The sequence below is a fragment of the Leptinotarsa decemlineata genome, unplaced genomic scaffold (assembly GCF_025532065.1).
Source record: "Leptinotarsa decemlineata unplaced genomic scaffold, Ldec_3_MD MMD2_tig00026358_RagTag_RagTag, whole genome shotgun sequence".
Taxonomy (NCBI): Eukaryota; Metazoa; Arthropoda; class Insecta; order Coleoptera; family Chrysomelidae; genus Leptinotarsa; species Leptinotarsa decemlineata.
In genome coordinates this window covers 1029076-1046230 of record NW_027412703.1, presented here as the reverse complement: position 1 = coordinate 1046230, position 17155 = coordinate 1029076, and the positions used below count along the sequence as shown (strand labels likewise).

The following is a 17155-nucleotide window of genomic DNA, read 5'->3' as shown; positions in this document are numbered from 1 at the left end:
TTTTTCAGAGTCACTTTTAAGATTGCATCTAGGTGGCCATGATCGGACGTAAACTAATCTATGGACCTCAGGTGATATCAGAAAATTGCAATAGCGGAGTTTTAGTGACTAGTGTGTTGAATATGAATGAGACAAGTTTACAAAATAACATTTTCGTGTCTAACTATTATTTTTCAAATGGCGACCATTCTTTGACAAGCACTTTCCGAAAAAAGGATTTTTTGACAAATCTAACGATACTAATTTATTTGCGATTGGATTACAAATAAGAACATAAATTAAATATTACTGAGGAAAATACTCGATACAAAATCATTTACTTTTGTCAAGGGTGCCATGGATAGGAATGATGCATAATATTTTGCGGTTATTTCCATCAAGTCCACTTTGGAGAACAAAACGCTCACCTAGGTTATGACAGTGACATAAGCTTTATGAGCAGAAAGTAGAAGTTTCTCTTGATTTTCGTTAATTTTAGTTTAATTTTTCGTAGAAATAATGTATACTCAAAGTGAAAAAGTGGATATGTTGTTATTGTTTGGAGAATGCCACAGAAATTCAAGGAAAGCTGCTGAGTTGTATGCTCAGAGATATCCCAATCGGCAACACCCATCTCATCAGTATTTTCCCTATGTTGAGAGTCGTTTTAGGCAAGAGGGAAATCGAGACACAGAACAGAGGTTTGTCATAAATGAGGAGACTGAGATTAACGTTCTTGCTATGGTAGAAGTTGACAAAACGGTTTCTTTAAGAGAAATTAGTAGAGAAATGCAGATAAGTCACGAATCAGCAAGAAAAATACTGAAAAAGCACAGATATCGAGCATTTAAATATCAGTTACATCAACATTTGTATGCTGACGACGGCAATAGAAGAGTAGTATTTTGTGATTGGTTGCTTCAAAATCATAGAGTTAACCCAAATTTTCATTCTATTTTCCGACGAATCACGGTTTACAAATAATGGCATGTTTAATAAGCAGAATTGTCGGTACTGGGCCCAACAAAATCAACATGCAATGAGAGAGGGCAATTTTCAAGAAAAGTTTGGCGTCAATGTCTGGGCTGGTATCGTTGGAAACAGAATAATTGGTCCAATATTGTTTCAAGGTCAGTTAACAGGGGTTAGATACTTGGGTTTTCTTCAAAATGAAATCGAGGATCATCTTAATGATACGCCTTTAGAAGTTTTACGGCAAATTTACTTCCAGCAAGATGGAGCACCACCCCATAATAGCAGAGACGTACTTGATTTTTTAATAGAGCATTTTAATAATAGAGTTATTGCAACCAACGGTCCAGTACGGCGGCCTGCCCGCTCACCGGATCTGACTGTGTTAGATTTCTTCATTTGTGGATATGTAAAAGAAAGGGTCTACTATGCAACAGCCCCAGCCACTCTCGAAATCTTAGAAGAAAGGATTCAACAGGCATTTAGAAGTATATCGCCTCATATGTTACAAAACGTGTTGAGAGAAACAATTGAACGAGCTGAAATGTGTCTTGAACAAGGAGGGATGCACTTTGAAAATTTTCTATAGTGGAATTTTCAAGAACTTAGGATATTGCAAAAAATCTAAGTGCATCGCTGAAATTATTAGTTAAATTTGTTAAATTTGTTGATCCAATCGCAAATAAATTAGTAACGTTAGATTCGTCAAAAAATCCTTTTTTCGGAAATTGCTTGTCAAAAAATGGTCGCCATTTGAAAAATAATAGTTAGACACGAAAATGTTATTTTGTAAACTTGTCTCATTCATATTCAACACACTAGTCACTAAAACTCCGCTATTGCAATTTTCTGATATCACCTGAGGTCCATAGATTAGTTACGTCCGATCATGGCCACCTAGATGCAATTTTAAAAGTGACTCTGAAAAAATCAAGTAGGCTGAAAAACTTCCGGAAATGTCAGTTTCTGATCCAGAATTGTCTCAGAAATCCAAAAATGTTACAATATACAGGGTGTTCCATTTAAAAATTCAGAACCGGAGCCATTTCCGCTGAAACCGGAAGTGACCGGAAAGTGAAAAATATGTGAAAACATTCCTCTCTACATACCATTCAACTATACCAAATCTCATTTCAATTCTCCTAATAGTCTAGAAATTATGACTTGTCTAATAGATTCATTGACACCCGGTATATAGCTGTAACATTTAAAAATACATAAGGACATATTGTAAAATTAATTTAGGGTGGTATACCTGTATGGGTGGTATACCTGTATGGTTTATCTGTAGGAATATCTGTATAGCATAAATAGCTTTAGTTTTGCGAAGTTTCCAGTATTATCTTCCCCTTGAAGATGATCACTTGGTGATCGAAACAAGTGTCGAGGTGTAAAAATAACGATTTGGTGTTGGGAAAAAACTCCAGTAATATCATTTTTTGTATCGAGATGGAGTATTGGAAAGCTAAAAACTTTCTTTCTCAAAAATTAATAACTCCTAAAAAATATAACCCCTTCAACGTTTGACAATGACAATGACAATGTTTCATGATGAATTTCGCTAGTTCGGACTTCCATTGTCTTCTATATAAAATAATTTGAAATCCCCTATATAAATGATTTGAAATCACATTCAAATTGGTGAATGAATGTCATTACGATGTCATCGATGACATAAGCAGATCAAGCTTATTCAGTGACATTAAAAAATCGTAATTCATGAATGAAGTGTGTGTATTTTCTATATTGCTATCCAATTTGATACTGAAGAGCCTTAAGGCGGAACATCGGTGTATACCAGTGAGGATGACAGTGTTCCATGTAAGTGCAATTTGTTACCATTTATTCAAAGTAGAACTCATGTGAATGATATCTGATTTTTATTCCACAACGAATGTTTGAAATACAAACTGAGTAGAGAAAAGTATCTTCTGTATAATTCAGTGTTCATATAGAAGTATTTGTTTCGAAAGAATGTTTTTATTTCGTGTAATTCAATGTTTATATGAAAGTAGCTGTTTCAGGAGGACTTTCTTTCAGTTTGTGTGCGAAAGTTACTTCTTTGCACGATCTACACATCCATGTATAGAGTTACTTATTTTCAAATTGATTACTTCCTTCCTTTCTTTGGAAGATTCCCTCATCCTTTTTGTGTATCAAGATGGAGTAGTGGAAAGCCAAAAACTTTCTTCCCCAAAAATTAATCACTCCTAAAAATATAACCCCTTCAATTTAAAAATACTCATTTCTCGGTTCGAAATTACTCTCTTCAAGTCATCTTTATTCTACAATATGACCAAGGTTTATAATTGTATAATGAGACAGGATGATGGCAGCACTAGTTCCTTATGTTCAGTATATCTCCTTTATTATGAACAAGAAATAATTCACCGGTTATATCAAGGATTGTATTAAGTACGTACCTTTGTAGGAGCAAGTTTACTGGACGGCAGGAAGGCGGCGAAACTTCCTTCCAGCGTATCAGGATTTCCGCAAATGGCATGAGACGTATCGCAATAGTACGAGCATTTGCCATGGAAGCACAGATTATCGCTTGGAGAGACGAAAAATGTGTTCAATAGATCACCTTCGGCTTTTTGATAGAGCTCTGTTGTCATATTCAGAATTCTTCCTGTCACAGGCATGGCTCGCCTAAATCCAAAAAGTCTGAAACCAAAAAGTGATTGAATTTACTTTTCACAAGGGATTTACTCATCAACGAAGTAGATAACTGATCAGTATAGATACACCTGAAGAAGCTATTTTATAGCGAAACACGTGGTTTTGCTATATTGTTTAGTGAAAATATCTTAATTAGGTGTTTCTTGAATACGTTTAGGATTTTCGTTTCTTTCTGATCGATTCGACCATTACTTGATGAAGATCCATAGTAATTTCATAAACTACACCATACGATTTGATCTGTGGAGTTTATAGAGATCAAATCGTATGTTGTAGGTAATTTATGAATTTATAGATTGAAGGAAAGCTGAATTGAAAAATTAGAAAAATTGAGCTACCAACTCTGCACTTTGTTTGCAGAATAGTTATTGAAACTGTTCACAATCTGTTTTGGGTTGTGGATAACTTCTCCAGATTCCAGTTCTAGTTTGTTCGATATGTGTGACTTGTTTATTTTGTGGTAATTCATGATCACTTTAATGAAATGGATGAAATAGTTATTTATTATAGAAGGGAAAAAAGTATTAGATTTTAGCTCGAGGTTGTGTTGTAGCGGAGGGAGACAAAAAACCGAGAGCTGAAATCTAATATTTTTCCCGTGTATAATACACAATTTTTTTCTGTGGCGGGAAAAACGACTATTGAAAAGTGAAAAAACATATTATTACAATATGTTGAAGTCATGAAATTATCGATGTTATAGTCCGTTCATAATTTGTCGATAGCACAAAATGAGGGCCCAAGTCATAAAACGGTCGTAAAACTCGTAAAATCATAGGCGGAGGTTCCTGAGGTGTTTATTCATTAAATATAAAGCTTCAGTTTATATTCGAAACTTGCCTTGAAAGGGTGAAGTTGTTACGAACGAAAATAATTTTTCGTTTAGTACATTTTTTAATCGCATTTAATTTACGGCTCGTTGGTGTTTCGGCGTCTACGGCAGTAATTAACGTCTCTAATATTTATTTTGCGAATTTTGTGCAGTGCGTGAGTAACTTTTTTTCATATTCCTACAAACATATACGTACCTTTCGTTCCTGCTTGTTTTGTTTGATTGCTTGCGATGGCTTCGTCATCATCATCAACATCATCAAGTTTTACACCGGTACTGTTGCGTACAGTCAGTAAGTCTGTCTATTCACCAAGAGAGAAGACTATTGTTTTGAACGTTCACGATGCTCTGGTTTCTCAGAATCCCATAAACACTGTTCAGAACATAATCAAGAAAAAAAAAAAGGTACAGCTAACCCAAATACAAACGAATACTTAAAGAGAGGGAGAAAACCTATTGAAATTGATGAATTTGCCAAAAATGATATTCGAAGGAAAATTCACGAATTTTTTTACAAAAAAGAAATACCCAACTTAAACAAAATTTTACAAGAAGTTAGAGACGACCCGGATTTGCCTCATGTCGGACGAACCAAATTGTGGCAAGTTTTAAAAGAATTAAATTTCCGGTGGGAGAAATCAGACCGAAAATCACTTTTGATTGACCGGGAAGAGATAATATGTTGGAGAAGAAAGTATCTAAGATCTATACGAAAATTTCGGGCTGAAGGAAGGCCAATTTACTATCAGGACGAAACGTGGGTAAACGCAGGTCATACTCTCACAAAAATTTGGACAGATAAAAATATATCAAGCTCCAGGCAAGCCTTTATGGAAGGTTGGTCTACTGGTATTTCCCCACCCTCTGGTAAAGGCAGTAGATTAATAGTTTCTCACATTGGCAGTGAAAAAGGATTTGCTAAGCATGGTTTGTTGGAATTTGAATCCAAAAGCACAAAAGACTATCATGAGGAGATGACAGCTGATGTTTTCGAAGAGTATTTTGAGCAGATGATTGAACATATACCACCAAACTCAATTATAGTATTAGATAATGCACCTTATCATTCACGACTAGTTGAAAGACTTCCAACGACTGCGTGGAAGAAACAGGATATCATTGACTGGCTGCGGAATAAGTCCCTGCCTGGTTAAAGCAGAACTTTTAAAAATTGCCCGGCAACACAAATCTAAGTTCAAGAAATATGTAGTTGACAAAATGGCGGAAAGACGAAACATCACAGTCCTTAGACTTCCACCCTACCACTGCGAATTGAATCCAATTGAACTCATTTGGGCACAAATGAAAAGCAATGTGGCTAGAAAAAATACAAGCTGTACGTGAATTGTTATATGAGTCTTTACAACATATTACAGAACAAAATTGGCGAGATGCAGTAAGACATGCAATAGAAGAAGAACAAAAAATGTGGGATCTTGACAATATAATTGATGTGACTGTAGAGACACAACCGCTGATTATTAACCTGCAAGACGACTCGGATTCCGAAGATGATCCTGTTTATTTTGAATTTGAATAGTTTTGTAAGTAATCGTAGTTTATATCATTTAAAAATAAGTATTAATTAAATAAATGTATCTTTTACAAATTGCAAGTAACTTATTATTTTTGAATAAAATAAAGAAATTTTTTTAAAATAAATATACAGTTTACAGTACCTACAGTTTAAGAATATTAATATATATATTTATTTAAAGTAACTAATGTTTTAATCATATACTCTACGACACTGGTCACTCATTTCCACTCAAAATACCTACATAATCGGATTAAAAGTTTTATAGCTGTATTGTATTTCTTCAGATACAAGGTGGGTTAGTCGAAAACATCTTAAACTGCCAGTTTTAGTTTGGTTTTTGTTATTATATCATATTAGCTGTCCTCTCTGTATTTCAGTTCTCTAATGAGGGTCAAACTTGCAGTGAGCTATCAACAAATTATAAACGGACTATAGAAAGTTTAAGGAAAGGTCCGAAAACGCGCCGATAAAAATTACAAAAGTTATAAACAATTAAGTAAAAAAAATTGGGCTTTAGTTTTTTCTTAATATCTCAAAAAATTTTCAAAATTTCGGAAATTTGAAAAAATATTTGAAAAAATCAATGAATTTGCGTTATTTAATAAAAAAAGAAAAATTAAGTTTTCAGGGAATTTACTAAATCAAAAACATACTGAAAGTTATTTTTAAAATCTATTTAATCATGTTTAGTACAGTTAAAAGTTTTTTTATAATTTTTATTATTTTTTTTTTAATCTTTTAGATCGTTTCAGTGGCGGTGGCTCATCATCTGTGGTTTCTTCTGTATTTTCTTGTCGTGATGTTTCTTGAACCTCCTCCTCTTCGACTTCTTCAAGTATCGGTTCACAGTATTCTTGAACTCCTACTGGAAAGTCTTGGTAATCATTAAGGTCATCTTCATTTCCATCGGGATCACTATCGATAGCATTTAATCGACCGATCATGATATCAGTATCATCATTGTCATCATCAAGTGATGGCCTTGTACTGTTAGAACATGTTTCACCTTTATAATTTTTGCATAAAGATGAGCAAGGAAGCCCAGCTTTTTTACATCCACATCGATTATTACACTCTTTTATGCATGAACAATTCAATGACTTGTACAATAACAAAATGTTATCAAGTGTAACAAATTGAAAGTCAAATTAAGAAGAGTGAAAGTCAAAGCCTATTAAAAATTAATGTTTATCAGTATCTCCAATTTTTCGAAAAATTGAAAAGGTTAAATCTGGTTCTATTTAAAACAGAAAGAATCCAATGTAGCGCCCATAAGAAAAATAAAGTTGATGATGGTGGCCAAAAGACGAAATGTCGGATAGCAAATCTGAAAACACCCTCATGTAGCAGGAAAAAACTGGCAATGTGGAAGTGCAATTTATTTTCGAATCCTTCAAAAAATAAAGCTAGAAAAAATAAAAACCACTTTCCGAAATTTCTGTTTTTTCCGGATATCTCCGGATATACTCAGAATTTCAGAACTTTCTCAACGGCATATTGTTAGTCAGATGAATACGCAACGTTGTCCCAATTTAACCATCTTCGTATCTCTCTTAGTTTCCGAGATCCCAATTTCCAAATTAGAAACATCCTGTATACCAATAAAAATAGTAAATAGTATTGAGCCCTATCATACAGTATTCCACCTATAGCTCCAAATATGATAAAATGGGTCATTTCCCCAAATTCTCAGGTTTCTATAATGCTCCCAACTTACTATTCTATCTGGTTGTTTCATTGCACTTCCACAAAGTTCTCTTGTCCTTCAGCCCCGATGAAACTCCTTCCTTCGAGTTGGGAATGACGGGTATAACTTCCATCGCAGTCGAACAAGCGTCGGAAATTCCACCCGCATAACACGATGTTATTTATCCCGAACTTTTCTTCCCAGTTGATGAAATTTCATTCTGACAAACAATTAGCGGGATGTAACAACGGATGGAAGATCCAATGGGAAAACTATCATCGTCAAACCTCATCACGTTCGAGGAAACTAAATCTATGCTTTGTTGACAATTTAAGGACACACTTAGGCAAGATAATATAATTGGAAAATCAACATTATACAGGTGATAACTGAGTGATAACCCGAAGACGATTGTAGGTACTAACAATCGAAACGTCGTGAAATAACTTGGCTTGGAATCTTTCAGTTTTTAATATTCATTTTTTGTTAATAATGTTTAATTTTCATCTCGAGTTGATAGTTTAATTTTTTGATTAGTGCTTGTTTTTACAATAATACTAGCTGACCCGCCTTAGAGGCAATAAAAAAGCACATTTTTTATTTTATTAATTTGATTTTTTTTATTAATCAAGTACTTCAATTATTCTTTATTAGGTTGCACTCTTCAGTTAAGCACCTTGTGATACACGACATTTTTTGTTTTATTATCAGGCGCAAGCATAAACAACGCAGAAGGTCTTCCGACCCGTGAACATGCCACATTGATTTTCCAGATTCAGACCACAAATTTTCAAGGATTGGCCTTGTGATTTATTAATGGTCATGGTGAATGCAAGACGAATTGGAAATTGAATTCTTTTAAACTCACACGGCATATCGGTTGGGATCATCGGGATCCTCGAAATGAGAACTTCCTCACCTTCGAATTTTCCTTTGAGTATCGTCGCGTAAATCACATTGTTCATCAATTTATTCACCACCAAACGTGTACCATTGCAAAGTTTTGGTGGGTTTATGTTTCGAAGCATGATTACTACGGAGCCAACCTTCAGGCGTAAATTGTGAGGTGTTAAGCCAGGCACATCTAAGGAGTTTAAAAATTCAATTGGATAGTTGGTGACTTCATCTTCATTCGTTACACATTCAATTTATTTGAATGAATGCATTGTTTCAATGATATCATTCTGAATTATGTCGTTTAGGTCATCGACATCTTTATTCTTAGCCGCTAAAATTGCTCGCTCACTCAACCATTCATTATTTTTGTGGTTAGTAATTATGTTTGGGAATAATTTGCTGATAAGTTCGTGTTTCAATGAGACAAAGTTACAGAAATTCTGAGGAAATGAAATCAATCAGCTCGATTCGTCGACCGGTACTCGACAATTACCGATAGTCAGCAATTGCTCAGAGAAATCTTCAGCAGACGTAAGCAATGTAACTCTCATGTTTGTTGTCAGCTGAAGTTTCTTCACATAGCGCCATAGATTCGATGATTTGAGGCAAGCGTTTATTTCGTCGGCAGCCGTTGATCTTGGAATTACTGGCAGTATTTGGCGGAAATCACCAGACAATAAAATCATTGCACCTTCAAAACATCTCGAGTCATTGCGTAGATCTTTCAATGTTCGGTTAAGTGCTTCTAATGCACGTTTGTGCGCTATTATGCATTCGTCCCATATGATGATTTTCGATGCTGATAAAACTTTGGCCATTGCGGTGGATGCCGTACGGCATACGGCATCCTAACAATGTGGCTACTATTCCAGAAAAAGCAACTGCAAGCGCAATGTTGGATCTCGCATGAACAGTATCTAAAACTAATGACATCAGGAGTGTCTTTCCAGTTATAATTGTCACTTCTGGTCCTGTTAAGATACCATGCTTTTTGGTAAAAGATTGCATCGGTGTATTGGTCTATTCCTTACGGAAACTTTTCAATTATGCAGTTAAAAATAATAATTTTCCTGAATTATGGAAGATATCACGAGTTTGTTCCATTTTTAAGTCTGGAGATCCATGTGATATTCGGAATTATCGTCCTATCTCAATCCTATCGAACTTTGCAAAACTTCTCGAAATTGTCATCTACAATCGCGTACATTCCTCAGTTCGTAATATCATATCTCCGCAACAGCATGGATTTATGTCAAACAAATCCACCATAAAAAATGTAATTGTATTGACCCAAAATGTTAGTGATGTCTTAGATAATCGTGGTCAAGTTGATGTGATATATACTGATTTTGCTAAAGCATTTGATCGACTTGATCACATGATCCTTCTTTAAAAACTCCACCAATTTGGTTTCCATAATTCAGCAGTACTTTTCATTAAATCCTACTTACTTCAACGCGAACAGTTTGTGTCCAATCCTTCATCTGGAGTACCTCAGGGGTCGAATCTCGAACCACTTCTGTTCTTATTATTTATTAATGACCTCAGTTATTATGTCGATTGTAGTAAGTTATTTTTTGCAGATGATTTGAAAATATATTTACCTGTGGAAACTCTCGAAGACTGTAATATATTGCAATGACAGTTAGAAAACATACAGACTTGGTGTGAAGTTAACTATATCTCAATGCATCCAAATGTAAAGTAGTGTCTTATAGTAGAAAAATGTCAGTCATCGAGTGAATTTATCGGGTAGATACCATTTCACTATCACGAAGTAACACAATTGAAGATCTTGGTGTATATATTGATCAAAATTTGTCTTTTTCCAACCACATTAGATTGAAAGTAAGTGAAGCATTGAGAGTTTATGACTTTATAGTTCGTTATTGTAGATCTTTTTCAAACATATCTGCTCTATTTATTCTTTATGTAGCTTACGTAAGGTCAAAATTAAAATATGGCTCTGTTCTATGATCTCCTTTCTACAATCGCTATAATACATTCATTGAAAAAGATCAACGTCGTTTCCTAAAGTTTATCTACTTCAAATCTTATGGTATCTATCCTGATAGAGGTATTCCATATGAATCTCTCACCATAACATTCAATATTGAAAGTCTTGGATTACGCAGAAAACTTGCTGGAATAATTTTTCTGTATAAATTACTGCACAACAATTTGGATGCTATGGAGGTGTTATCTTTTATGAATTTCTGTGTGCCTCATTTTAGAACTAGAAGTACTAAAACTTTTTACAGCCGACTGGCCAGAACCAATTTGTATCCCAAGTCACATATTTTTAGCATTTGCAATAATTTCAATTCAATTTCAAATTTGTGTAATATCAATTTTGATTCCCTAGAATATATTATTGATACTGCATCTCAGTATTTCATGGAGAATTTTTAATTGTCTGGTATAGTTTTTTTTATTTCATTATATTATAATTCTGTTATTCATTTTCTCAAATTGTAACTTTATAATTATAAGGATCTATATTACTTTTTTTAACATACTGAGTAAATGGTTTTTTACTGTTGGGTAATGAAGGGTATAATTTTTTTTTCACCGTAGTGTGCGATATTATTATTTTATTTCATTATAATTTCAGTTTATTTTCCAAATATAATCGTTATTTTTCAGCTAATCTTTTTGATTTTTTATAGATTATTTCAAAAATTTCAAAACAATTTATATCATATCAGACAATGGAAGTGTGAACCAATGAAATAAACCTCACTTTTGTCTAAATATCTTAATATTATCTAAGCATCATTTAATGTTTGTAACTAAGGAATCTGTTAACAACTATTTTTTTCAAACATTTCATCATTTCTGATCGATTATAACGATTTTATTATGTTTCATCCAATTTTCTGCAACAGAAACAACATTATTTCTAATTGATAATGTTGTGCAATTTCCGTAAGTTGTTTCTATTCTGAAATAATAAATTTAATACTCAATTTTTGAATTTCTGATTTTTCCTTTGCTTTGTGAAGTGTTTCCGCCTAGAGAACTGCACTTCTGTTCATGTACCAGGAGATCAAACTTTGTTCTCAGAGTCTACGGCAAAGTTTACCGAATACTATAAGTTGGTTCACTCCAAGGAATTCGTTTGTCGGTACGGCTCAGGATTGCATTTTTTGCGATTTCCATAAATCATATCGCCGACAGACGATGTCCGGAAGCCGCCGGCCGCATGACAGTTATACGAGGGCAGTTCCTATTCGCGATATCTACAGGGGACGTTCCGAAGTTGAAATTCGCTTGCTCGGTTGTATCAGACAGATAAACAAAGATACGAAAGTAGTTGTTTGTCGATCAACTTCTAGAAACATGATAGATAAACTCATGAATAAATGATCTAAGAAACAGATCAGAGTGATTTACTGATGAAATGATAAACATACGTTCAGAAAAACATGTTTTATTAACAAAAATAATACAATTATATAATGTTATATGTTTATAAATGATTTAAAATATTCAATTTTACATTGCATGATTTATGTTTCCTAACAATCTTCATGTCCTGGTTCATGAATTTTAAAGTAAAGTATATCCGAACTCTTGTATATAAAGATATATAATAATCGGAGGGGAATTTTTGACATGGATGTGAGAAAAGAATTTTCGAATATTTTGTTTTTAAATACTGTCCAATTCCCTTGTCACTGCCGATTTTATCAAAATTTTCGATGGATATGTTTTCCATCTCTATTACATGGTCAACAATATCTCTTGATGGTACGGTTAATCCACCAAACGATGATTTGTCGGTACTGTAAGCCTTTAGCTTACAGAAAATTACATCTTATTCAAGAAGGTTTTCTGAGGATTTGCTAAAATGTATGCAAATGTCACACGAATGTTGCATGAGACATTTTTTCATGAGGTATCCTGTGACATAGACAAGAGCGTTTCCTTCGGGACTTTTAAGGTTCTTATAATCTCGAGTGAAAACTTTCAGAGGAGCATAGTTTGGAATGTTGGGTCTAGCAAGGATGTATCGACATTGTTCAGTTAATTCTGGCGTCAAACTTAACAAAACGTCATTAACATCATCCATACAATTAGCACCTTCACTAGAATCAAAATATTTCAAAGCAAATATTTTTTTGAAAGCTCTACAAAACTGTATGGGTGTTGGATTCTTTGCGTTGCCAGAACAATTTCTGATCTGTCCAAAAAAATTCTCCAAACAATCTTGATTCAAATTACGCGTGAACAAATATTTATAATCGCGTTCTTTCAACATCTCCCACAAGGCAAAAACTGCTTTCAAAGTCAACTTCCACCCAAAAATGAATTTCAATTGTTTCGTGACATTTTTGCCATCGTGTTTTTTTACTTGGAGATTTTGAAACATGACATAGGCTTCTTGAAGACATTTCATCTGCTTTTCCGTTCCCATAAAAGCCTGACAATAAATCAAAAAGATCATTCATTTTTTTAATGAAATCAGCAGTAACTAATGCTTCCTTGGACAAAATATTAAAGTCAATGTATGTGTGCATAGCCACGGCTACAGAGTGACTCAAAACTTGGGAAGCCAACTTGACTTTCATTTTTTGAAAATTATTTGGATAAATGTGGTCATTATTAAGTTTAGGAGCCAATTTATATTGTTTAGTTCTATCATAATTATACATTGTTTCTATGTAATGTTTTCTTGTTTCTCCACCCTGAAGTAAAAACTGATAGGAAAACAAATTGTTTCGTGTCGACTTCAGTAAGTGCGGGATATCAAACAAATATACAAGTTTATGATCGTCTATCAGAAATATGGGATTTTCGTCTGTAACATTCAAAGTTTTCACCAACTTCTGAAAATTTGAACCCTGATCGGAAACCACCCCCGTGACATTTAGGCCTATACTTTTGCATCTTCGTACCGTTTTGAACAAAATATCTTTCAAATAATCAGAAGTTGCTGATGTTTTATAGAAAAAGTATGCAAGTGGTATTTTCCAATTGCTTGCCAAACCTCTGACCATTACTGTTAGAGCACTACTTGCTATGTCAGTAGAGGTCCCATTCAAACTCGTTTGGAAACCTACTATTTTGTCTCTGGAAATATCATAATAAAGATGAGATTTCAAAGATATTTCGTCTAGGCATAAAATACAATATCTTTCTTTCTCCTTCATGAGCCCAATCCTGAATTCAATAACACGAAAAATAAAATCGTTGAAGCCTGGTTCAACAATCCAATTTTTCGTGAAACGATGAAGGGTACTTTTTGACGGTAATCTACAAATTGTTGACAATTTTTTGTACGCTTTCGGACCAAGAAAATAAACAGTCAATGCAAACTGTTTGAATTCGTCACTATACCTGGACCCTTTTGGTGCTTTATTTATCAAAGAAAGCTGTGCTTTCAAGAGCTTACAATATTGCTCAGGATATTTTCGATCCAGAAACTTGAAAACATCATCCAGAGTAATTCCGGTTTCGTCGAGTGCTCTTTTCGATGTTGAAGCTACTGTTTTCTCTAGTGATACAATTTTTTTTCGTAATGCCACTTTTCTTGGAGTTCCCGAAGAGAGTTTAGCAGATGTTTGGCTGCATCTAAAAATAGATCAGGTAAGTATATAATATAACAAAAAGATATTTCACCTCGTGTTCCTAATTGATCCATTTGAACCTGAGCATCAATGTAAATGGCATCATCATCTGGAAGGTTTAAACAACAAAATTGATATTGTAAATTTCATATGTTAAAAAGTGGAATAAGATTTTTTCATCATTTGAATCTATAAACTTCACTGAACCAACCTTTCTGAGAACCATCTTGAGGCAGTCGCAATGAAGGAACAGCATAGCTATGAATACGAGAATTCACAATATCATCGGCTCTAAAATGTAAGCTGCAAATTTTAATTCTATTGTGACTCTGCTCTGGGGTAAGATTAGCATATCTATGATTCCCAATGAAGCCTAATACATTTTTCCAACGTTGACACCTAAAAAAAAATTCAAGTATATCAATCGATAAACTGAACATTTTGAAAAAAGATTGAAATGAGTTTGGATTGGCAAATGCCGGCGGTATATTTCGTTATGAATAATTTTATACAACAAAACCATAAAAGGTATAGATAGGTAAAATAAAAATTAATGGTGAATATATTGAATGCATACCTTTCACTGTACTTTGGTCAGCGGAAAAACGAAATACCTGGGCTTCCCACCGTTCTCAGACAACCATCCACTGAGCAATACGTCGACATTTTCACAAAACAAATATTTCGAACTCCGAACGAACACAACACAATCACAATACCAAAGTTTACCGATTCTGTAGTCTTTGACAATACCAAACAATACGGACAACCTTTATATCTCGTGTGCCGACGAGAACTGGTAACTTCAAGCGACACACTGTATTACCTCGGCTGGTAATTACCCGCTGCCGCTAGCGGGCGGCGAGATTTCTCAGATGTCGAAAAATGAGCGAGTGACACGTCTTATAGTATTCTGTAGTCTTTGTCTACGGTTTGATTTGCGTTACAGATAGTATGGCTGAGTGATTTGGGTTCTCCGCCCTGTATCTCAAAAACGGCCGGGCGTATGAAAAAAATTATGTGACAAAATTTGTCGCGAATTTTATACTCTATAATTTTTATAACAATTTTTAACGTCAGTGAAGCTATAGAAACCGAGATAATCGCTAAAAACTGATTTTTGTGACCTTTATTAACCTTGAATGAGTTCCGACGCGGATACAAGATTTTATGAGACTCTTAAGACAACACCAAAATCAAGGTGGATACGAGTTTGCAGCTCAGTATCTCTCATTCCGAAGTTGACCTCTTTTTTGCCTATGTAACTGGACTAAATCGCTGTTTTGAATGGAGGAGCACTTTCCACTGACAATGATGTGCTATTTTATCGAGTTATAAACTGAACTTTGTTGAAAACACTTTAGTAAATCGAATGTGCGGGTCAGTTTCCAGAAAAGAATCTAAGAAGTTCGATTTGAAGTTATATGAAGTCTGAGGTGAAGTCACACATACGAAGATAGAAGCAAACTACAGGGATTATGCAAAAATATTGAAAATTTTGCAAATTAATTGTACTTTTTTTTAAGGACAAAATACAAGCACTACAGGAAAATCCTTGAGACGCTCTTAGAGCGGTGCCTGTACGGAAGTAGCGATTTATATTGGATTTGAATCGTTGGGGGTATGTTTGGGGGCAGAGCTCCATACATGAGAACAATACTCCAGAAAAGGTCTGATCTTAGCTTCATAAGGCATCAAAAGTTGGTGAGGTGTGTACAATTTTCTGGATCGAAACAGTCAAAAATCCAAAATCAAAATAATTTATTCGCACCCGCTACATAGCAGCCATCCTTAGGATAAATGTACTACACGTCAAATACTGTTACATTGAACAAAATACAGGGTGTAACTGAATAAGTGTAAAACATTTGAGGAGGTGATTCCTCATTGAAAAAAATATAGGATCTTTCATATAAAGATACTTCATTGGAGCATCCCTTGTTAAGATACAGCCCCTTAAAGGAGGTACATAAAATTTGTGTAACAATTTTTTTCACAAGCACTGAAAAAGTTACAATATTGAAATTAACCTGAGGTTTTGTACTACCAAAAAGACACTTAGCCAGTAATTCATTTGGTTTACCCCATGGTTGTAAGGGGTGGAAAACGCAACCCCTAAAATGTATTTCGGATGTAACTCTTTGTCTTATTATTTGTTTATCATTTGAAAATGTATTTCCGATAGTCTGTTTCATTCTAAACAAAAAATGTCTCTTGGGTTTTTCGCCCAAAATAAACCAGTTGGCAGCAAAAAATTATTATATGAACAACTACAGAGATACATCGTCATAAATGCGAACTGGATTTATTGTTATTTTGTAGTTAGTACCTGCATTAAACGATTAAAGGGTGATAAACAAAACTAATTTATTAATAACAAAACACACAACATGTAGAAATCATAGTAAATATTCAATATGTCTACCTTCAGACATTACGCTTGCGTCTAGACGTCGGCGCATTGAGCCACGTATTCGCTCAAATATTCCTGAAGTCTCTCTGCTTACCCTGCACGCATCGATAATGCGGTTTCTCAAGTCCTCTACATCGCGAACAGGAGTACGATAAACCAAATGCTGTAAATGGCCCCAAATAGAGAAATCGAGAGGATTGAGATCCGGGGATCAAGCGGGCCAGTTCTGTGGTCCTCCTCGACCTATCCACTGATTTGCATATGTTTCAGTTAAATGCTGACGTGCTACTTGACTAAAATGGGCGGGAGCCCCATCATGCATAAAAAACATATCCCTTCTGACGCCCAAAGGAACTTCCTCCAGCAGTACTGGATGCACTTCTTTTGAGAATTGAACGTATGCCTCACCGTTCAATCGAGGAGGTTAAAAATGAGGACCATTTGAATAATCTTCAATAACTCCGAGCCACACGTTAAGAGAAAACTGTTCTTTATGGTTAGTTTCGACAATAGCGTGAGGGTTTTCACATATGTGATAATTATGAGAATTATTAATCTTGTTCCAAGAAAAACTACATTC

At 34.5% G+C, this 17155-nt stretch overlaps 1 protein-coding gene across 1 annotated transcript in view; it reads right to left on the bottom strand.

Moving 5' to 3' along the window:
* LOC111506192 (extracellular serine/threonine protein CG31145) overlaps nt 1-17155 on the bottom strand; it is a 340043-nt gene that overhangs the window by 77217 nt on the left and 245671 nt on the right. Inside the window, exon 7 of the mRNA XM_074184737.1 lies at nt 3375-3618. Coding sequence (XP_074040838.1) covers nt 3375-3618 — 244 coding nt within the window. The remainder of the gene's footprint in view (nt 1-3374; nt 3619-17155) is intronic.